Genomic DNA, 24591 nt, shown 5'->3' with positions numbered 1-24591 from the left:
TACCATTCAAGTATAATATAATTTTATTAGTTTGTATCGTTCAAGTATAATATAATTTATTCGTTTGTACCATTCAAGTATAATATAATTTATTCGTTTGTATCATTCAAGTATAATATAATTTATTCGTTTGTATCATTCAAGTATAATATAATTTATTCGTATGTACCATTCAAGTATAATATAATTTATTAGTTTGTACCATTCAAGTATAATATAATTTATTCGTTTGTACCATTCAAGTATAGTATAATTTATTAGTTTCTGCACACATTCTGCCTCTTGAGATGTGACTTTTATGTGGATCTGTGAAGCTTCATGTTTTGACATTTTATAAATCCACACATCTAAACAAGTTACAACAAAATCTAAAGTCATGAATTCCATGGCCATACAAAGTATCCCCCTACAAAACTACCAAGATCTCCTGACTGTAAAAAAGTATGTATATGTTCATAGACATAAAATGCACTAAGGTTACACAACAACAAAATTCATAAATTACATCAACAAATGTACATCATTATCCAAGTTATGTATTTTGTAATGAAACAGTTAATTATCTGTCTCCCAAGAACAGCCAAATTTCTGGAATGAGTAACGAAAATGTAAGTTGTTGAATGCTTGGAATCAGTGCTTAAAGATGTCTAGAAACTAGTAAAGAACAGGTTTCAATTCTAAAAAGCCAAGAGTTGCATGTCTGACTACCATGAAATTTGGTTAAATTTCTTTTAGTAATCTTCAAGAAACATTTACTGATCAAACGGAATCGAGATGAAAGTTGTATGCACTCTCTTTACTTGTTAGTTATATTTCTTTTAAAGCTTAATGATAAAAAAACTGAATCTGTTTATGTTTTTACATTTTTACAGTCATAAAAGCATATTTGCTCTTACAAAAATAATGTTCATTCTTTGTTTACATGGTTTGTAAAGAGTTGATAACATTTTTTTTTTAAACTTTTGAATAAAAATATATATTTTATATTTAAGTTTACTTCATAAGATGATAGCTGATTCTGAAAGAGTGGCAATGAGACTTTTTATTTTACTTTGATTTTGAGGTGAATAATTTATTGTTAGTGTGAAGCTGGTACTTATATAAACATTTAACTATTTGAGTCACGTTTATTCACTTGCTGCACAGAAGTGGCTAATGGCTGTATGTTCTATGTTATTACAGGAAATAGTGTTGTGGAGGAAAGGTGAGAAAACCAGAAAACCAATACAGCAGCCCCAGTCAGTACCTCCAGAAAATAAGTAGACTCACATGTAGGGCATCACTTTGAACACAGATTGTAATGGGACCTAGTGATTTTTCTAGACACAAGTGTGGATATGGGGATAAAAAGAATAAACCTCCAGTGGTTGGGAGGGATTTCTAAAAAATGTGGAAAATGTAACTCATGAGACATTTCAGGCCAAACTGTCAGTGGCTGGCAGGAACAGCTGGCTGGTAGGTTAAGACGTTCAGTCCAAAGTCCTTGCAATGTTTAGATTGCTTTCTGTAGAAAACTGAAGAATTTCCAAACAATATGCTGTTTCATTATTTTTATCTTGGTTCAGATAGTATCAGATGGAATGTGTGAATGTTATTGTAAAGAATACCTGTAATTTGAACTTTATAACTATTGTTTTGTATGATTTCCTTTATGTAATAAGGTAAAATTGAGTAATTACTTTAAAAAATTGCAATACATCTGTCAGCCATAGAATATAGTTTTTAAGGAATGGTGACTAAGTTATTTGGTCTTTTCTCACCTTATTCAGGTAATTATAACATTCTGTAATATGTTAGGTTTATAGTTAGTTACAAAACTGGTTGAATTTTGATGATCCATAATGTTTGCTTTTTCTATATAAAATATAAATTCTAAATGTTTCTTGAAACCATCTTGTGTGTTATTCAGAACTGTTTTTCAATGTTAACAGTTACAGCACAATCTGTTAATAATTCATAGTAAGTTATTTTCCATGCCTCCAAAACGTTTTGTATATAATAGTCTTGTAATTCTCTAATAGAAGTTTTAATTTTATTAACAGCTGCTAAGTGTTGTAAGTAGAGGCACTGATTGTTAATACTTTAAACCACTTAATCATGATGATACAAATACATGGAGATAAAATATTCTAATATCTAGCCCTGAGTTGTAAAATTCAAACTTGTTTGTTTATGTAGTCTACATGTTTGGAACAACTATAGCTGTTTTAAAAAAAAAACTTGAATTTTTGCCAGATGTTTCATGTGACAAGATTGCCTGAACATTTAAACAAGTAACAAATAAAACAAATGAATAAGTAAAAAATTTTGACATCCCAACATTGTGTTAACAAAATCTTTATAGACATCCATGTAGAAAAGGTTGCAAAATTAGGATGTATAGCCAATTTTGGTTTCAAAATAAACTAATATCATCAAAAGCACAGTATTTTCAGATATTAATGAAAATGGAGTTTGTATTTCTTTTTTTTTCTCCTAAATTATCATGACTTTCTTGCTGTTTTGTATTACATAGAATATTTGTAGCTTTTAATGATTTATTTGTGAATTTTCAATTTTTACTTTACTAATCTCAAAGGTAATAATAATGAAAATAACATTATTTTTCTACATAACATTTTGAACAATTTTCCTGTGGTATTTTTTTCATTCAGTATCCTTCATTTGTTTATTATAACCAGTTTTCTATACTTCACATCTTTTATAAAATCCTGGTTTTGTTCTTCAGAACAACTTATACTTATTATGATCAGAATGTCTGTGTTGAGCTAAACATGGTACATCTCTTTTTGTAGTCCATTTTCCGACAATCATTACTTGGAAGGGTGTACAATAAATTTCAGAGTATGCTTTTAAGCTAAAGTATTTTTTGGGCTGCTAAAGATATGTTTAAAGTTTTTGTAGCATACTAGTTGTCTTTTGATTACCTAGTGTTATATTAATCATAAATTTGACATAACCTTATTAATTCCTGTTTTTAGAATATTGTTCACTATAATGTTAAGTATTTATGTTATGTGACTTAAATTTGTACTGGCAAATAGCAAATTTCAGGTGAGAACTTATTATAAAAAGAAGCCTTTTGTTTTTAAATCTTTGCAACCCCTATATATATACAAGCACCCGTGTCTTCAGCTTGTAATCTTAAGAAGCAATTACATCGTTATCAGGAATGTACTGGTACCAAACCTTGTAAAGATATACTATATAATACAAACAGTTTTCTGTACACTGGAGTGCATCTAGAAAAGTATTGAAATTAAATACAAAATATGTTTAAAGAATGTATACATTATCAGGTAACTTCTGTAGCTCTAACAACTTATGTTTAAAGAATATATACATTATCTGGTAACTTCTGTAGCTCTAACAACTTATGTTTAAAGAATATATACATTATCAGGTAACTTCTGTAGCTCTAACAACTTATGTTTAAAGAATATATATACAATATCTGGTAACTTCTGTAGCTCTAACAACTATGTTAAAGAATGTATACATTATCTGGTAACTTCTGTAGCTCTAACAACTTATGTTTAAAGAATATATACATTATCAGGTAACTTCTGTAGCTCTAACAACTTATGTTTAAAGAATATATATATTATCTGGTAACTTCTGTAGCTCTAACAACTTATGTTAAAGAATGTATACATTATCTGGTAACTTCTGTAGCTCTAACAACTTATGTTTAAAGAATATATACATTATCAGGTAACTTCTGTAGCTCCAACAACTTATGTTTAAAGAATATATACAATATCTGGTAACTTCTGTAGCTCTAACAACTATGTTAAAGAATGTATACATTATCTGGTAACTTCTGTAGCTCTAACAACTTATGTTTAAAGAATATATACATTATCTGGTAACTTCTGTAGCTTTTTATTGTTAAAAAAAAGCATAGCTTGTTATGTTCAGTGACTTAGTAATAAAACTAGTATCTTCTGCCCCATGGTTATAAAAAATGTCACTAGGAAAGTGTTTGATCACAATGAAGTAGGATTTGAAAATCACTTTTACCATCCATATTTTGGGGCTGAATGTTTATTTATTGTGATTGACATTACATATCGGCTATGAAAGATGGCGGTTCAGTATAACTGTTTATGTAATCATAGCTTCATAATATTTTCAAGGAAAAATAATTTTTCATGAGATAAAAATTTTAGAAAAGTTGAAAAACCTGTACATTTGTAATATACAATCTTGAGAAAAACAAAAACTTTCACTTTGGAGAAGACACTGGAAAAAAATGTTATTTGATTCTAATTTTTTGTGTGCCTCATTTAAAATAGCTAGGTAAGCTACAGTTAAAAAACTTGTTCTTAGTCACATGGTGTTTAAAACTTTAATCCATTATTCAGTTGCTGAAATAATGTATTTACTAGAAAAATGAAAAAAAAAACATATACACTCATATGTTGTACATACCAGTAGCTAATGTGAACTGTTAATATGAAAATGACTACCACTACTCATAACTTTATCATCAGTGTTTTAATATTGTAGGATAAACAGAAGTATTGATGTTTCTTGGTGACGTGAGTAGGAAATGATATTATCATCAATAATTGGTTGCATGATTTCAACAAGAAATATTTTCTAAAGTCTTTTAACTCCTGTTCAGAGGTGTGCTAGTTTGTCTTCTTTCTTATGAAGTGAATAGACTGCATAAAATTGAAATCTTACTTTTACTTATTAGTGAACGTTAATAATACTTTGATCAGCTGTTTCTTATATGACAAAACTGTCATAGTGTGCTGGTGAAAAACCCAAGATGTTGCTAGTTGTATAATTGTAATTATAAACTCTGGAAAATGTAGTTCTGTTAAAACAAGGGGACTTGTGTTATTTCATTCTTTTTACACATCAAAATGCATTGTATTGGCAATGAAAAGTTTTTTAAGATCTATTATGAAATAACATAGCTTTTCTAAAAATGATAAAAAAAAACAAAACAATCTGTCGGAATTCAAATCTATAGCTTATAATAAAATTTTCATCTCTTTAATGATATTTGTTATGCTTAGTGTATTAACCTTGTTTGTTAGGCACTGATATCTCCAATTTCATACTTCTGTTAAAATATGGATTTCTAAACTGAAATGTGATATACTCTCTCTCTAAAGAAATATTACTGTGGAAATGTGTTGTTTGTACTGCTTTTGTCATCTGTTAAACCATTCAGGTATAGTTTCTTCAGTGTTTTAATATAGCTACTCCTGTGTGAAAGTGGTACATTTACTTGTGTGAAGTGAAAGTTTTTCATTTAGTAACAGTGCTTCACATATTCAACATTTCACTTAAGCTTTAGTCATTAGTTTTGAACTGCATGTATCGTAACCACATATAGTCATTTGTTTAGCATTGCATCGCAATTCTTTTTTAAAGTATTTTGTTAAATATTTTTCACACTTAAAAAGTGTAACTGCTACCCGCATTGATCAACTGTTAACTAGTTATAATGCACCACTCAGTTTCCAAATTTTGATGTGTCTTAGCCATTGATCAGTATGAAGATGATGCCTGTTTACTCTATGTATTCATAATGCCTCCCTAGTAATTAAACTAGCTGTTTTTGTTAGAATGTCATTCTGTTGATTTTGATTCATGGACTGACCTCTGTATCATACCTGGTTGATGATGTAAATATTGATTGCTGAATTTGTGTTAGGCTGAATCAGAAAGTATCATTTTGAGAAATGTAAATCAGAAAAATATTAATAAAGGTTATTAAAATTCTGTGCATGTGTTTTTTTATTTGAGAAGTAAATATCTTTTGAGTAATGTTGGTCTACCACTATGATTTAGTAAAAATTTTTAAGTTTCATGAGACACTTGTACGTCAGTAACACTATTCATCTCTTATAAAATACTGTATTGAGAATTTTTCATAGCAATACCCCCCACCCAATGGCACAGTGGTAAGTCTAATGGTTTATAATGCTAAAACCAGATTCTGATACCCATAAGTTGTTAGCACAGTAAAGATAGCCCATTGTGTAGCTTTAAGCTGAACAACAAACAGTCATAGCAATAACACTATGCAAGTTCTCTCTCACAACCTGCTGTACCGTGAAGAATGTCTCATAGCATTAACTCTCCAAGTAATCATTCTGATAACTTAGCCTCACATCTTTCCTATCCTGATGAAACCTGGTATTGGGCAAAAATCCATGGAGTCAAGTTCAAACCTCAGAAGAGCAGTGCTAAAAAAGCTTGACTGCTTATACAGACGATTTTTGCCATTTCTACAGTAAAGTATACCCTGCAATGGCTTCAGTGGAACATTAACAACCAGAAGGTAGTGGAGGGAATGGATGTGGGTTGAAGGTTAATCATGTTTGCCATTGGCATGAGAATGGTAACATGCTGATACGGTATTAGTTACATGTTCTCTGGGAGATTAGATCTATGGCACATAGGAACCCCATAGTTACATGTTCTCTGGGAGATTAAATCGATGACACACGTGAACCCCTTATAAATTTTGCTTGACCATAGTCATCCATCGATTACTCCCTCTAAAAGTAGTTTTTGTAACCAAGTGATTATATCTTCTTTTTTTTTCAGTCTACATACTTGGCTGACTTCGCCAATTGAAATTCATCTGACTTTACATTTCGAATCTGGCATTTTACTATTTCACATCAAATTCTTAACTGTTTTAGCAATCTTTTCTTCAATTAGCCAATGGTGATTTTCATTCTCATGTGTGCTGAAGCTTCTGTTAAATGTTAAGCTACAATGGAAGTAAACCACCATTATATATATAGGACTTCTTTGAGGAGGAGCTGACCACCACAGGCAAACCCCGTCTCTACGTGCTGGCTAGAAGATATGCAAGTTTAAAGTTTATTGGTTGGACATTTAACAGTTATTATCTGTTTGAAGTACAGTAGAGAGGAAAGTGTGGTAAATATACGATTTGTATCTGTGTTCTTGTATTATAGTACTGATTTTAAATTTCTCATTTATTCTGTATGTGTACAAGTTTCATATAATAAGTGATTGAGAAAGACAGTATGTTTATCTCATTCTAGTTACCATTGTTCTGTCCATGGGAAATATTGCTGTAAATTGTGTAGTGATGTCTAAATCAGTGTCCTTCAATTCAAGTGATAATCGAGGTTATGGCCTCATCTACGTTTAAATGAAAATGACCAGGCATGATTATTACTGAGTGTTCTGGGTAAATGCCATGTTTCTTGTGAAGTAAGGAACACTGGATTTAAAGAGACTGGTAGAAAGCTTCATAAAGTAAGCCATCTGAGATGTACAGAATCCATAAAAATGACAATCCTCACTTCATAAAATCAAGTACACTATACACACTGTGTTTTAATAAATATTGTTCATTTTGTATTTTAATCTTTGTCCAGTCTCAGTTATTTAGAGATTTGGTATTATTCCACGATAAGTATCTTGCCAAGCGACCTATCCCATTACTCTAAGGTTAATTCCATTCAACCTGAATATACCACAAGTGTTCAGAAGAATGTCACCCAGTAGTGATAGCATCAGAGTCATCTCGTGGACAAGATGCATTGAAAAGAATGTTTGAAACTGTATGGAAAAAAGGACTTCAGAGATAAATGTGTGTAATGATTTTTCTGACAGTGTCCGATATGCTATTTATATTCAGAAAAAGAAAATCAGTGTTGTGGTGTCAAAGTTAAAGATGCAAAGAAATTCAGATTAAATTGTGTTTGACTGTAGATGCTTTTTTTTAAAGTCTTCTTACTTTTAATATTGTTTACACTTTACAAAAGAACTTACACTAAAACCTTTTAATGCAATATAAATAATTTATGTCTGGGGTAAGGGTTCTCTTATATCTTGTATGCGTAGTTTTTGATGTACAAGGATTTTAAATCTATTCTCAATATAACTTATTACATGAATACTAGTTTTCTCTTCATACATTAGATATTTTGTTAGTGCTAGAGTATCGAACACCTGACAATTAGTTCATTAATTATTCACATGTATGCTTCTAGTGCATTATTTCAAATTATGAAGGAATTATATCTATCATAGTGGTAGTCAGGTTTAGTAAACTTACTTTTTCTGTGAAATTTATGGGACATAAAAATTCCTGTTCTCTCTACATTTGGTATTGAAGTTGATAATCTTACTTTGTACTGCAATTGTCAAGAGTAGAAGTATAACGCAAGTTTTAGTTGAATAACCATAACCGGAAGCAGACTATGATTTGCTGTAATGATTTAGCTACCCTAAAGAAGATTGAGTGACTTATTACATCAGTTTAGATAACCCATATCATAATGGATTAAGTACCTAATCAGCATATAACTTTGCAACATATCAAGATGAGACAATCTGAGTTGTTAAAAAAGTACCTTACTAACAAGAGCTAGGAGGTTAACCTGGAGAGATAACGGTATCGGGGTCACAACAAAATATTAGATAACCAAATTATATGTAATAATGTACTGAATACCCAATCAATGCATGGATTTTTAGTATGAAAAGGTAACATACATTGGATAACCAAACTGATTGAATACTCAGTCAACATACATATTGTAATATAAGCACATATGACTCATAACATGAAAAGGTACTTGCTTACACGAATGGATAACAATACCCACTATGTATCCACATCATTAGTGACTAATGTATAGGGACCAAAACAGATCATGGTAACAACTTGCTTCATACTGTGAGAAAATAAATCCATGTACAACCACCAATGTTTGTGTCAATAGTGTACCAACTAAAGTGGCAGATACATCTGTTATTCTGAGAAAACCCTTACCAAAGATGATAATCAGGTTGACAGATATAAGCGAGTTTTATTTCTGAATTCTGAACAATAGACAAAATGTTTGTTTGTTAAGCATAAAGTACAAAAAATGAGCTACTTGTCTTCTGCCCACCCTAGTTATATTAAAACCTCATTTTTAGTATTTTAAACCCTCAACTGTCTTGTTTTCAGGGTTGCAGGTGTTGTTTGAATGTGTAGAAAGTATAAAAATACCTCTACACTAAATAACACAACATATATAAAATCTTTATTTAATAACCCTCTTGATCTTTATCCACAAATACAAAAAGTTCTCCTTTTCTGTTTATATTTTATTTAATTCATCAACTATTTCATTATCAGCTTTAAATTTTCAGTTTTTTGATGTACATAGATTGATAAAAGTGTAAAGCATATCTAACAATAAGACCTCACATATGTATATAACTAAATACACAACTACATCCTTGTCCATAAGTACTTTGTAGGATTTAGACCTACCATAGCTATGCAATGGAGATTAATATTCCAAACCCTTTTTGAGAAACAAATTCTAATTTTTGTAAGGAAGGGGAAACAGCATCTCAAAAAAATTCAATCTTCATAGGATTACACACTATCCGTATCTGGTGCTACAACAGTGGTTAATTGTTTATCTAGAATTAAATAAAAAGGTTTATATTTATTGTCATATTTCAGATCATTAATGGTTAGTGCTTGCATATTTTAAAACATCCATTACACTTCTTGTAATTTACTAGCATACACACACACACACATTGGAAACTGCTTACTGCTCACAGATAACCACTGTTGTAAAAACATTATAAACACTGGTAGTGTGTGTAACTGAAGAGTAGAAAAGAGCAACCTTTGGAAACATTAATATACAAAACTCATCTTAATCTATTATAAAATGTTTCCCAAAGTTTTTATTTACTTTTATCTAAGTTTAAAATCTTTATTCTGAAGCTATCACTTCACATTGTGGAATTTCAACAAAATCTTTTCACCAGTGCAGACAACACTAATTATCACTACTCTTTAACACCAAAAATAACAACTGATTTCTAAACACAGGGATATGAAAGTAACATGTGAAATGATTGAATGACTGAACTGGTGCAGCTTACAGGGCAATCAGTTTGCAATACAACATGCAAAATACAATTTCACTAAAAGCAATTTTCATGCATAGATACATGTACGTCTGTTTATACAAGTAAATCTTCCCACCAGTGATATACTTTAACAATACTTGTAAGCTAAAGAAATGATACAGAATAGTAATTTATGTCAAAAAATTACGACAACTTCTCGAATATCTTTCTTGTTTAGTTTTGTTGTCACACACAAAAAAAGGAAATCAAAACCATTTCTCCAATTTTGATATTCAACTGTCATTCTCTCTGTCAAAATGACTAGGTATGGAGGTATAGGTAAGTGCCACAAGCTTTCATAAGTATGTAATTTACAATAATAATACTTTTAGATTTATGGTAAAACACGAGTTCAAAATTTTGACATAGTAATTTTTGGTAGTTTGATTCACAAAACCTCATTAAAAATAAAACATTAATTAACAGCCACAAGTAATGTTAATTAGGAACATCTGGTTGGAAACATTCATATTACAAAACCATATCTACAAGGTAATGAAAGTAACCAATAATACACATTCACACACCAAGAAGTTTAACGAATGAAAGTAACCAATAATACACACTAACACACCAAGAAGTCTAATGAGTGAAGGTAACCAATAATACACACTAACACACCAAGAAGTCTAATGAGTGAAAGTAACCAATAATACACACTCACACAACAAGAAGTCTAATGATTGAAAGTAACCAGTAATACACACACCAAGAAGTCTAACGAGTGAAAGTAACCAATAATACACACACACACCAAGAAGTCTAACGAGTGAAAGTAACCAATAATATACACACACACACACAACATCTAACAATTGAAAGCAACCAATAATACACACTCACACAACAAGAAGTCTAACGATTGAAAGTAACCAATAATACACACTCACACAACAAGAAGTCTAACGATTGAAAGTAACCAGTAATACACATAACAAGAAGTCTAACATTCAAAATAGGAAGAATAAGCTAAGTTTTTTATTTACTCAGGACAAGTATAAGCAAGCTAATTTTAGTTTCTAAGAGTATACTCTTAGAAACTAAAATAGTTTTATGTCCAACAAATATAAAAGGTGGATGCTATTTTCTGACATTCATACTTGAAACAGGATATTAAACTGTGTTCTTTTGGGAAACATTCAAATTTTAGGAAGACATTCTGAACTTACGAAGTTTAATCATGCGAACAAATTAATCAGTTCCTTCATACATATCACATCTTGATATGTGTAAACTCAAGCTCTTTTTAAAGCATATAATAATTTACCTTCCATCAGAACTAAGTTTCTATCATAAAAGGTCCTTTCCCACATTTCATCAATCAGTTTAGAGTTTACATATTTAGGGTTAGTGGCTGACATTACTTTTATGTGTGATTCATATGAAACTGTTTCTTGGACCAGTATTTTTTTATGGATGATTTAAAATGTGATAGAAATGTTCAACATCTCAGGAGAGAAACAGTAACTTGCTTGAATATCATACAATTTTAAGGTATCTATATATATATATTACAACATTATAATCCTGAACCAGAAGAGCAAGAATTATGGGTAAAAAAATCCAATAAAACAGTGAAGCATGAAATCATTAACTGTAGAAAAATATAAAACTTAAAATTCTCAAACATTTTCTTCTTACAACAAAATCTAAGAATGATTTTTTATTGCTACTATTTAAAATGTTTACTTCATGCTTCCACATTTTCAAACCTTGCCTTTGTGACCTAAGCACAACCCAAATAGAAACTATACAACTAAGTTTCTTTTATAGAGATATATGAAACCTTAATTCCATTTCATTATGTCTTAATTTTTAAGACTTAATCACAATTTAATAGAATTTTGTATCCATGCAAACATATTACATAACAAAACTACAAGTACTATTTCAAAAATATATCATATAACATTAATGAATTAAAAAAAAAAGACCCAAAGATCACATAAATTTCAAGTTCCTTCATAGCATTTAACTCAGAAATATTCAATACCATAATAATGTTTTCTTGCAAGGCTTCCTATGGATTTCTGTTGCCAAGTCATTTTTCCTGCCAAATCCTTTATCAGACTGAAAACTTGTGTACATTAGATCAAAGAAAGCCTTTCATGCATAATCCCTTCAATGTTCTTACTGACAATGGTAAAACTGTGACTAATTAAATATGCAAGCCAAAAACTGACAAAACTACAAACTAGGAGTAATCCAAAATAAGAATTCCATATATATATATATATATGTATATTTTTGTACACATTTTAAATTTGTTACTAATTTTTCTATTTATAGTGTCCAGTTTTTCTAAGTTTTGCTTTAACTTCCAAATTTATAAGGATATTAAGTACAAACAAAAAATATACACGAATCAAATCCTTATTTTTATTTTTCACTTGGATAGCTTGTTTAATAATTTCAAAACAAATATGTAATACACACAATTAAAATTAATACTTTGCCACAAAATATGCAAATATTTGTTTTTATAATGTGAAAAACATCACATTGAATAAAAATATTGTTCTGATACTTAGGTCTTGTTGTAATTTCTCTTAATAGTAACACACAGTTCATACCAACGCTATTACATTATAAACTGTTCTGTGATTGGCTGAAGGAAAATAACATCACTGCCTGGCCACTTTGCATGCATGAAGTGTGATGATGGACAGACACAGTGCTTGTGGTGGCTATTTTGAACAGTAAAACACTATATTATGATTAAATACATTTGTACTACCAAAAATCAGTATATAATATCTCAATTTCATTGATCATTATGATCTAAGTAAGTAGCACACATTAGGATGACTTCCTAAAGATGAAAGATCAGGTTGATGGTCATGACCAGATATAAATTTTAGAAAATGTAACGTGGTGTTAAAAGACATACAGTGACAGAGGTTGCTAAAGCACAAAAGAACCTTACATCCATTGATTTCATGTAGCTCATATCATGAAATGTATATATTTTATACATCATATCCAGCATATTGTTTCAATCTACATCACATCAAACTACTTAGTTTTTAAGTAAGTAAACAAACCTAAATATTAAACAACTGAAAGATGTATGCTGTTTTTTACTTTAATTCATTAGTTTAGCTGGATTCTTGATACTTTGGTATCTTGTCCACAACATTCAGATATGAATCCTTCTTCTTTCTTTCCATAAAAAAACGATATTCTTGCTATTAAAGCAGCTATTTTCTAGTCTTTTTCATTTATCACCTTTCTCTGCTTTTCTATACTTTCAAATTCCATGACTAAATTTTTCTGACATAGAACTTTGATCTCCTGTTTTAATGTTGACTCCATTTTCAGAGCCTCTAGTAAATGACGAATAGGTGAAATCATTTACGAGCATTTTCTTTTGTTGTTTTTGCACTCTAGCTGCACGTTCACTAAGCATCACTTCTCTATCACTTACATTTCTTGTATTCGATGACAGTAGTAATCGAAGAAAATGAATAGCATTTGGTTTCAATCTCAGTTTGCTTTTGCAAACAAGTAATTCAGCTTTCAAGTCTCTCTCAAAATTATCAGTATTAAAAATGTCCAAACACACAATTGTTCTTATTGAAAGGATCAAATCTGTCTACTCTTTTGCATTTTATCAGTCCAAGTTTTAAGCAACTGTTCATCTTTCATGGGAAATCTGTTTAAACTAATATTACTGTTTTTATCAGAATTAGAAAGAACACCTACAACTACCCATCATGATGATATCTTTTTCTTGACAAAGGCAAATGAAAGCTGATCCAGAAGCTATAACACATTTTGTGACTTAATCTCAAGTGTTTTAAACAGGGGTGCATGGAGAGACGGCAATATAACATGCTATGAGTCACAATACAGGTGCTAAAAGCAAGTCCCATAATGTGACTTGGATTCCTACAGAATTTAGAAAAGGACCTATACTCAAATTTCCAGGACTCTTGGATCTTGCTATGCATCATTAAACTTGCATCTTTCTGGTATTTTCATATATATTATGTCCACCAGCTAAAAGCTAACATTTTCTTAAATTGAAAATGTATTACCAATAATACTTACCTCCATTCACATTACAGCTATTACTCGACTGCTAGGGTTTCCTTTTGCCCATCTAATCATTGGTCTGATTTTTTCTCACTTGCTCCATTCTTTTATTCCCCACGTAATTGCCCTTGGCAATATCTGTCTCATTACACTCTCCACCTACATAAAATCCTGGTACTGTATGTGAGCACCTCATTCAGATAATATTATCACTTTTTCAAGATTGACCCAATTCACAGTCTCTTTTAGTGGGAAGGACAGGTGGGAGAGTGTGATAGAAGATAAGGATTATTGGAAATACATTTTCGATTTAAGAAAATGTTCACTTCCAGAACATACTTAACTCCACTCACACTACAGCTAGAGTCCCGCATTGATAAGGTGGAGGGGTCGGTGAGGGCATTAGCCATACAGAATGTACATGCATAGATTGTGGGTGTGCCAATAGAAGATTAACACCCTAGTGGGCGAACCACACCACATCTAGAACAGGTATGCTCTTCACCTGGAACATAATTCATGTACTGTGGGTGGGTTGGATATGATTCATCATCACTATTGGCCAGGCCCCAATCATGTAGCCAAGGTTCCACTGCTAGGGGTTGGAATTATAGGGCCAGCCATGGTCCCTAAATCCCAAGTTGGTGGCTGGGGGATTTGGACCACTATACATATATATATATATATACTTGCGAGTGGAACCGAACCCGTACCCACAGAGTAATGCATTCAAGCTACTGAAATCACAATGAGAAGGTAAACAACACCGACGTGGACAAACCCTTTCCTCAAGTAGAACTTCGAAAGGCATTACCCGAAACTCAGAATAATGGGATTCTGTATGCCATAAGCAACCTGCGGACACAGAACTCATCCGGTCTGGAATTATGAGCACTCATCCTCACTCCCCAACTATGTGGGCAAGGTAAATTCCACTTGTCCCTGGAATTATGTGGAGAACGTGGAACAAGCTGTGCTCAACCAAGGACCCAGGATGGAGACCCTCTGCATTCGGAATTATGAGGAGACAATAGACCCTCTTCCACGAACAATGTACTGAACCAATACTGATCAAAAAGAAGGGCCACGCTCAACCCAATCAGATATCAGAGTGTCAAGTCTGAACCAGTATTACAAGTATGCCCCCCATTTAGGCTGGTGCCTCTCCTACCAACATCCAGAATTCTGGGTAGTAGAGCCCCCAACTTCCCCTCTTCTCCAATAGTGGAGGAAATTCACTCGAACACTCTGGAAGAATAAATTCTGCCCTCCATCCCAGTGGCTGGAAACTGGGTGTGGTAAGGACTCCCTAGCTCCACTAGTAGAATATGGGGAGGGTAGAACTGGGTGTGGTAAGGACTCCCTAGCTCCCCTAGTAGAATATGGGGAGGGTAATACATGTTGGGGAGTCCTGTAAAACAATGCTCTGGAAACAGTAGGTGAACCAAGTTTGCTAAATTTTAAAAGCAAACCGACCATGATTTATTCAATCTAATAATTGGCAGAGATGGAAAGGAATCCTTTATGCTTTACTCATGATAGTCTATGAGTGGCTGTCCAAAATAGTATAGTAATACCACCCGGTCTGCCTCTAGGTGGTCTTATGGAAAATCTCATTTTTACAGAGCATATTGTTGCTAGATAAAGTATATTTTGTTACTGGTTTGCTAGTGCAGAAATGGTTTGATAAAAGCACACCTGTCTGGGCAACACTCGCCACAGAGTGGGATCTTGTGAAAAAAAGAGGTAAGAGACCTTGGAAAGTAAAGAAGAGACAATATTAGTAATGAAAATATTCACACCTCCTTACAATCCAGCAGATATAGTTAAGATAGCTAGAAGGGATAATCAAAAACCCTCAGATGAAGATACTGCCAGTTCATGCAAATAATGTGGGATAAAAGTATTGAGGGCGGTCCATATACCAGGCAGCACAATATCCTCCAGCAGACAATTTAACAGAGTCACTAAGGACATAGAAATGTGACAAATTTAATGAGACATTACTTGCAGAAGTCTCCTTACCTCCAAAGGGAGCCTAGAATAAGCAATATGGATTAATTTTTGTACTCACCTTGACAAAGTAACTTGGGATAAATCCCAGGAAACTGAAGGATCCCAATGAATAAAAAGTCATTTTCCAGTACTTTTAAAGGCATTAGTGCAGGCAACATAACACATCAAGGCCCTCACTAGACATAACAAATGATCAAGATCTGATCAGTCAGAGAGGTTAGAAATAGTTGTCAGATGAATCAATGAAAAGGATTTATCATCTTCCCTGGCTCTCAGTGTCTTAGGTAAGAAGGACCTGTCTGGGTACAGGAATATGTAGGTAGAATGATAAAGCATCCTGTGCACATGCAGTGCAAACAACTCCAACCAGTGACGTACAGCAGCAACAAAAAATTAAACCTTAAGGTTAGTTGGTACTTGGTACATGAGGGCTCTGATAAAGGCTCAAACTTATATTTAGAAATAGCATGTAATACCACCTTAATATCCCAGTTAGGTAACTGAAATGGTCTTTTGAACCCGAAATGACTTGAGGAGGCTGGAGAGCACTGGGTACTCAATTTTCGTCTCATCAAGTATCTAAAGGTAGTTTATAAAGCCACCTTATATAAGGGGACTGCGGAAGATGCAAAACCCTTGCCAAAGGGCCAGGTCAAAAAACAAGTTATGGTTGGTACTTCTGGATGAAGTGGGTTCAACCTCCTCACAACACACCATTGTCGATATGTGTGCCATTTCCACTGATAAACATCCATCATGGAACTATGCAAAGACTGAGACAGATACATGGCAACCTTAGAAGGACCACATAACCTCCATGCATGAAGCCTAAGCTTCAGGATAGCTGGTTGTATGATATCGGATCATGGCTGCACCAACAGACATGGCCAAATAGGAAGTGGAAGAAGCAGAAACCAGGGTTGATCTGACCAATCTGTTGCTACCAACAGAATCCAACAAGGGGTTGAATGAATCATAGCTAGTACTCTGGATAACATACAAATCAGTTAGAAGACATAGAGGTGCAATCTCATCCAGTCCTGACTGAAAGCATCTATTGCCACTGCCCGAGAGTGAGGTACCACGAACCAAAATGTGGAGACTGGGGAATCCATTGGATTGCTGTTCATAATCCTTTGGTCACATAGAGACTACTGAAGGGATCTCATGTGCAGTCATCCTATATGAATGAGGGAATTGAGTGATGCCCACATCCCCCAAAAAGAAAGAACCATCTGCACAGTAGGAGGAGATGTGAGTAAGAGTCAGACTGCCTGTTCCATAGCATGGAGTCAAATGGGAATCAGCCAAGCTTGACTGAGATACGTGTTAAAAAAAAGACACCCAGATGGACAACATATATTGTGTTGAAGTGAGGACAGATTTTTTGGCTCTGATAATAAAGCCTGCCTTGGTTGCTTCTTAAAGTTGAATCTGGATGTGACGTTCTGCCAACTGATGAGATGGTGTTAGCAATAACAAGTCATCCATGTAATGGTGTGTGCACAAGCCTAGGAAATGGAGGTGATGAGTAAAAGCTTGTATAATTTGGCAGAACACATATGGTGCCAATGCTACTCCAAAGAGAAAAGTCCTTAACTGGATAGTGGCAGGATGACTCTACTATGGAAATGTGCAGATAGGCATTGGTGACATCAAACTTGGTCATCTATAGTCCTGGCAAAAATTGCCAATGCCGAGTGAGGAATAACTCCATCGTGAACCTTGGAGGATCTAGGAATTGATTTAGATGAGGAAGATTGATGACTAGATGTCAAACTCCTGTCTTCTTGGGCACAAGAAACAGATGGGAATAAAACTCTGGAAGAACTTGGAAGTCTCTCTTCACTGCTTCCTTGACCAACAAATCTCTGATATCCCTGGAATTAAGTTCTGAAATCAAAAGATCTGCAGGAGGTGGAAACACTACAGATCGGGTGGATAATGCTGGTGAAGATGTGAATTGAACAACTAATCCTGAGGTAAGGACCTGTAGTACCTATGGATCCAAGAAAAGGGCTTTCCACATGTCCAGAAATTCTTGGAACTGAGCCCCCACAGACTCCAAAAGTATACTGTAGTCACTGCCACCCTGGCAGCGTTTCGAGCCAAGGATGGTTGAGAAGCCAATGATGGCAGGGATGAATGCAGACAAGCAACATCAACCCTTGATTCTAAAGACTCTGGAACGGCTGCAAAAATCAAGGGTCCAAGAATAGGGGCTTCACATAACTCACGGAGGGCAGCAGCTAGTAGATGAACACCCTTTAATGATGCATCTCTACCCAACAAATCCCAACAACATACCAGCTAAGAGACTAGGAAAAGTGCAGAAGCTGACAATCGTACAAGAGTAGATGCTAACAGCGGTGTGGCAATCCCTGAGAGGTTTACAACAAAAGTTAGAGGGATGATAAATATCTTAGCACTTAGGGTCAGATGAAAATTGTGATCTTTTCAGGTTGACCACAAACTCAGTTCTGGAACCCTACATTTACAGGAGTGGGACTATTCTTTGAGATTTGAAATATGCATCCATGGGGTGGTGGTAGGCTAAAGAACACTCCGAAAAACATAGTGAACGAGGGATAGCTGTCCCTTCATGTAACTAAGCACTAAACCTCCCTGCATGAACTGCAATATCAGGGGATGGAGGAAGAACTAAGTATTTGCTCTCGGAACTTTCTCCTATCAAGGAAGACACAGACTCAAAAGCCACCAGTGGAAAGACCCAAAATATCACTCACATGATTTACCAACCGAAGAAAAGGAGCCGGAGCGGTTGATCCAAATTGGCCTCATGAGAAGCTGACAGAATAAAGAAAGGAGCTGGAAAAAGCAAATCTAGATTCACTCCAGAATGTCCAGGATCACCCACAAGTGCAGCCTCAGAGCCCCCTGGAGAATGTATGTCTCCATCTCACTACAAATAAGGTCACGGACAGTCTCACCTGACAGTAACTCTCCCCACCCTTATCTCAACTGTTTAGCAACAGCAGATATCAGAGATGGGATAAGATTTGCATCCATATCAGAATCCCTAATCCGGGAATTCATGCCGTATATCGGCTTGCCAAATTAAGTTTCTTTTTTTACAAAAATCAATTAGGTAACACGAAGAATGCTCAAAGTATCTCCAATAGTCATAGTACAGAGAAACCTGTTAGTGAATGCTTTGTTGAGAAAGAGTGATAATATTATCTGAATGAGGCTTATATATAGAGTACCAGGATAGAGGGCACACTGACACAGATGGATGTTGTCACGAGACAGATATCACCGAGGGCAATTAAGTGGGGAATAACAGACTGGAGCAAGCAAGAAAAATCAGACCAATGCTTATATGGGCAAAGGAAGGAAACCATAGCAGTCGAGTAATAGCTGTAGCATGAGCAAGTTTCATGTTTCACGAGGTATGAGATTCACACTGGGGATTTGTTACTCAAACCAAGAACTTTTCAGGACCTTAAATTATAAAAGTTGTTTTACCAGAAATTACACTAATGAAATTTTTAGAACTCGTTATTTCTATGAAATGTATGAACCCTGAAGACAATTCCAAGTTACCTGTTAAGAGACTTATACTTTTTTCATTTTTCTGAAATGTGTTCATATAAGTTTCCTCTTCCTGAAACATTCTATGGTACCTAAAAAGCAACTAGAAGTTAAAGAAATAATCAGTGATAATACTGAATTTTGAGTCTGCTAGGCTTTTGTTTGATAACATTCAGTTTTTACAGAAATTCTCTTGATCTTCGAGCATAAAACAGAATTAACAGTCACCAACCAACAAAAGAGCAGAAAGAGTATTTCAATGTGGATAGATTCTGTAACAGTGAAACAAAAATCTTCACTAGATCATAACAAGTTGGCACCTGGTTCAATGACCAATTTCATCACATCTAGAATTCATACAAACACTGGATTCACACAAAAAATATAAAGGAACTGTCAGTGATTCATTAGAACCTACAAGACAAAATGTCTTAAAACAACAACATCAAGTACTAATATTTTGACTTCAATACTTAATAATTACAATATATATGAGAGTTTCTGGCATTAAAACAACAAATAATTACTACCACACAGGTTTACAAACACATGTAAAACACGATATAAAAACATGAAAATGTAGTCAAGAAACAAAATTATTGATACGATTAAAAACATTATTCCCAACAAGTTTGGTTGTTGTTTTTCGTTAGAAATATATGAATTAATTAAAAGGAGGAAACAAATTCCCTGTATGTCTGCTTCTCAAAAGAACAATAGGGTTTATGAGATATTATAATTCTTTTTAAGATTTTCTTATCCAAAGAAAAGCATAAATACACTTTTACACTAATTAACATCTGAAAACATTTTATTTTCTACTGTAATATAGAATATAAAGTCCTTATATAATATGAATTTACATGTTTAACATGACAAAATCAGCTGAATTTCATGTGCATAATTTAACAGAAAATTTTAACTAAAGCATGGTTTACAGAGAACAATAGCTAAACTACAAATGTACAAGATAGAAGGTAAAAAAGCTACCTAAACTGTATATATAGAACACAAATTTACATAGCTAAACTACACATGTACTTGGCATGACTGGCAAAAATTACTTAGCAACCATATACATGGTAGTAGAGATAAACATGTAAACAGTATTAGAGACAATTTTCATTACATTCAAAAATTCCATTAGGTCTTTCACATAACAGGGCTTGAAACAATGAGCTCCTTTAAAAACTATTAGGTGTCAGTAATAATTCTGATGTGTTATGGTAATTTTGTAATTAAAAAGAAAGAGATAATATGTTTAATAGTAAAGTATCAGTTTCTTTTAATCACAAGTTAGACACCACAAATATTATATTTACACCATTAACCATACTGAAAGCTGTCCTAGCAAAAATCTGTATTGACATGTTGAATTGTTCTCCAAAAGTGTTATGAATATCTAGAGTGGTTTATTAAATATCACAAAAAAGCAGCTTTAATACTACATTCGTATACTAAACTGGTATTAAATTTAAGTGAACTTTATATGGTAATCAAAGTACACTTACTCCCATGTTAACCATGCAATTTTGAGTAGAGTAACCATAAAGAGTAATTTAGTTTTATCAAACCTTAACTGATTTACATTAACTTTTTTTTTGGGGGGGGGGGGTCAAATGCAACTTGACTTTAAAGAATTTAAATGTTTATAATAAATAATGTTTTTGATTGAAATAATTAACACTTCAAAGATAAAACAATTAAAAGTTGTAACATGAAAATCATTGTTTTACATTGAAACCAAACTTTAAGGTCAAATGACCTTCATTAAAACCCAGTGACCATCATTCAGCAAAAACACTCACCAGTTATTTTTCTCCTACAGTAGCTTTTACCATGTTTTTTTTATATTTTCAAGACCTTATCACACTGGCTGCATGTGTTTATTACAGGTGTCTTTGGAAACCTGATAACACATACCACAATGAAGAGTTGTTTCAAGGCAAATTAATTATTTTTCAAGAGTTTTGAACAAGGTTTTCAACAATTTAATACCATCATTTGCTAATAAGTTACTTTCTCAGAGTAAGGTTTGACTTTTGGTCAAGTTTAAGAATGAGAGAGAATCGATAGAACTCATTCATTACGACAATTAGCTACCTAAATTGGTTGAATAATTGTTACGTTAATTATACCACAGTGTTGGAGCTCCTACTGATAGATGAAGTCTCAATAAAAATAATGTTAGTATAGTAAAAACCCAACCACATGTCAAACAAAGGTTAATGACTTTAATATGGAACTAATACCAGGTTGGAAGATAAAGTTTAAAAAGCATTATGAAATTAAATTACAGTTCACCTCTTAAATTTTAATTTTTCAAACTGGGCATCAACAGGAAAAGAAAAGTTTGTTTACATAAGAAAAAACACTTATATTATCATAATTATATTACATTATTTAACTGTCAGCAGACCTTCATCTGTTTTAAACCTATTCCATTACCAGATAATTTCTCCCTTTTATTACTCTATTTTGATTTTGTAGGTTTACATGCATCCATTTATCCAAACACATTAACAAAATCCAGCACTGATCTGTCTGGAAACTTTTCATACAGGCCAGATTACTTCTTTATCACTATCATGTATAACAAGCCTAGATAAAAACAATTCATCTGTATTCAACATAACAAGCTGAAATCCAATTTCTAGAAAACTTAAGATTTTCTTCTGATTAGCCTACTACCAACAATCTGATAAATGAGGTGGTGGAAACTGGGTTAGTCCTGTATGTAATTATCATTTTGAGAAGAAAATAATTATATATAGACATATAGAAACATATTATACATCATTTGATTTAATAATCTCAACAGATGCTAACAAAATCAGCAAATGATAAGTACAAACCATCTAAAGTTTCGTCACATTTCTTGGAATTTCATCAAGTTTAAATGCAAAGTGTGACCAGCCAAGTGCCGTGTTTCTGTAATTCATTTCTTTTTTCTAAGTTGAAGAGATACCTAACAATATAACACCAAAAACTTTAATTTAAAAATAACAACATCAATATATATGATAGTGTTGTTCAGAGACTGAATATCTTATATCAGTTCTTCAGAGACAAAACTGTAATTTGATGATAAGAATATTCTGTAGTATCCATTTTACAAATAAAATGTGTGGCCTTGATCAGAGTTTTCTGTTTGTTTATTATGTTATATTAATAGTTTTTAAAGTGGACTATACCAAGAATAGAAATAGATTATCTACTAAATAAACCAATAAACTGAGATAATCTTACAATTAAAAAAAAAGCTTTCTGAAACAAGATATTACAATGATTATTTTAAACTTCATTATGTTAGAACAATAACTGTTTTCTTGCCTAATTGAGAGAAATGAACATGTCTGAAAGATTTGATAATGAAACAATCTTTTTGATTATTGTATCCACAATTTTACATAAAAAAAAAGTTATTTTCTGTTTATATTACACAGCTTATTATAGCAATATCTTTATGTTTCTATCATGGCAATATCTTTATGTTTTATCATGGCAATATCGTTATGTTTTATCATGGCAATATCGTTATGTTTTTATCATGGCAATATCTTTATGTTTTTATCATGGCAATATCTTTATGTTTATATCATGGCAATATCTTTATGTTTTTATCATGGCAATATCTTTATGTTTTTATCATGGCAATATCTTTATGTTTTTATCATGGCAATATCTTTTGTTTTTGATTGACTTTCATTTAGTGGTATTTAATAGTTTTCTTAGTTTGTAACAAGTTCCCCATTACATCCCTAATGAACAAACATTAATTCAAGGTATTTAAAAGTTAAAATTAAATCAATTATAATTTGTCTTTTATTGGAATACCCCCAATCTATAAAGCATATTTAACTTATAAAGGAGCTCAGCAATAGTTTTACAAAGTTCTTTTTCTTTTCCTGTTAAAAGTACTTCAGATTAACTGAATAGGTTGTAGTAACTATTTTACAAATATGCTAATGTTTCAAGGATTTATAAGCCATAAAATCTGAAGAAATCTTACAGTAAATTGCTCTTCCTTTGTGAAGGAGAGAAAAGTAAAGTCAAACTATTTCAGACTACAGCCCTTAAAAACAAGCAATGGTTCTCAATCAATTAATATATCTGACTCAAAAAAATTTAATATGCATGTAATATACACAGATTTGAATCAATACAAATTAGTGATAGAAAAACAAAGCAAAATTTTTAAGAACTACCAAATACCTAAACTGTTGTTTTACCAAGTATGTACGAAGTATGATTTCATTAAGCAAATTATTTTATTCTTTTCATAAGATGAAAGAAAATTAAGCTACTAGATTTAGAAAGATTTTAAAAGAACAGCTTTAGGCACTGTACACTTTCATTCAGCTCTGCTTTTCTCATTTATATCCAGTTTATACATTTGTACAAAACCAAAATAATACACCACACAACTGTCTCCAATGCAAATGAGAGATTATAATAAATTCACACAATTAAATCTACCGATCTAGTATATAAGGTTCACAGACAACAAGAAATGACTGAAGAAAAATCATGACAGTTACACAAGAATCTTGAAATACATATTTTTCTTCATAAACTGTCTATACTAAACATCCATTCAAGTTAGCAACTCCAACCACACACCAGTTTCTAAAGTACACTTCTGTCACCCTGTAAGGGGATGGAGATCCACTTTCACCTTCTCTTCACTACTCAACATTCCTATAGTGGGGTAGAATCCTCCTTTAGGTATACACACTTCTTTCTTCCCTATTGTCTTTCCATTCCTGGTAAAGAACACCTGTTCAAAGGTCATCACCATTTTGTTAGTGAATGTTTTATCTTTACAGCATATCATTATATCTGTTGAAACTTGTACATTATTTTATTTATTCATTTTGAATGTCACCTCAAGATGCACATAAAACATACACAGCCACTAGCAAAACTGATATGTTTATACACACAAATATGGAACAATCAAGTGTTTTCTCTTGTGTTAATAGAGGGTAACATTTAATGTAACATGCTCAACCTGGATATTATCCCTAGGTGTGTGTGTAACAT

General features: G+C 32.7%; 1 protein-coding gene and 1 long non-coding RNA gene across 3 annotated transcripts in view; one reads left to right on the top strand and one right to left on the bottom strand.

The window, feature by feature from the left end:
* Positions 1-5749, top strand: part of LOC106465848 (vacuolar protein sorting-associated protein 26B-like) — a 42003-nt gene extending 36254 nt beyond the window's left edge. The window contains exon 8 of the mRNA XM_013926089.2: positions 1183-5749. Coding sequence (XP_013781543.1) covers positions 1183-1263 — 81 coding nt within the window. The 3' untranslated portion in view covers positions 1264-5749. The remainder of the gene's footprint in view (positions 1-1182) is intronic.
* Positions 5750-9022: 3273 nt separating this feature from the next.
* LOC111087371 lies at positions 9023-24443 on the bottom strand. 2 transcript variants are annotated; one of them, XR_002612069.1, is made up of 3 exons: positions 24169-24418; positions 22401-22513; positions 9023-12623 (listed from the first exon to the last, which is right to left on the bottom strand). It is a non-coding gene; the product is annotated as an uncharacterized LOC111087371 (long non-coding RNA). The 2 variants fall into 2 exon arrangements; XR_002612068.1 differs by having other exon boundaries at positions 22401-24443.
* Positions 24444-24591: the final 148 nt, after the last annotated feature.

The sequence above is a fragment of the Limulus polyphemus genome, unplaced genomic scaffold (genome assembly GCF_000517525.1).
Source record: "Limulus polyphemus unplaced genomic scaffold, Limulus_polyphemus-2.1.2 Scaffold2071, whole genome shotgun sequence".
Lineage (NCBI taxonomy): Eukaryota > Metazoa > Arthropoda > Merostomata > Xiphosura > Limulidae > Limulus > Limulus polyphemus.
This window is presented reverse-complemented; position numbering and strand designations above follow the sequence as displayed.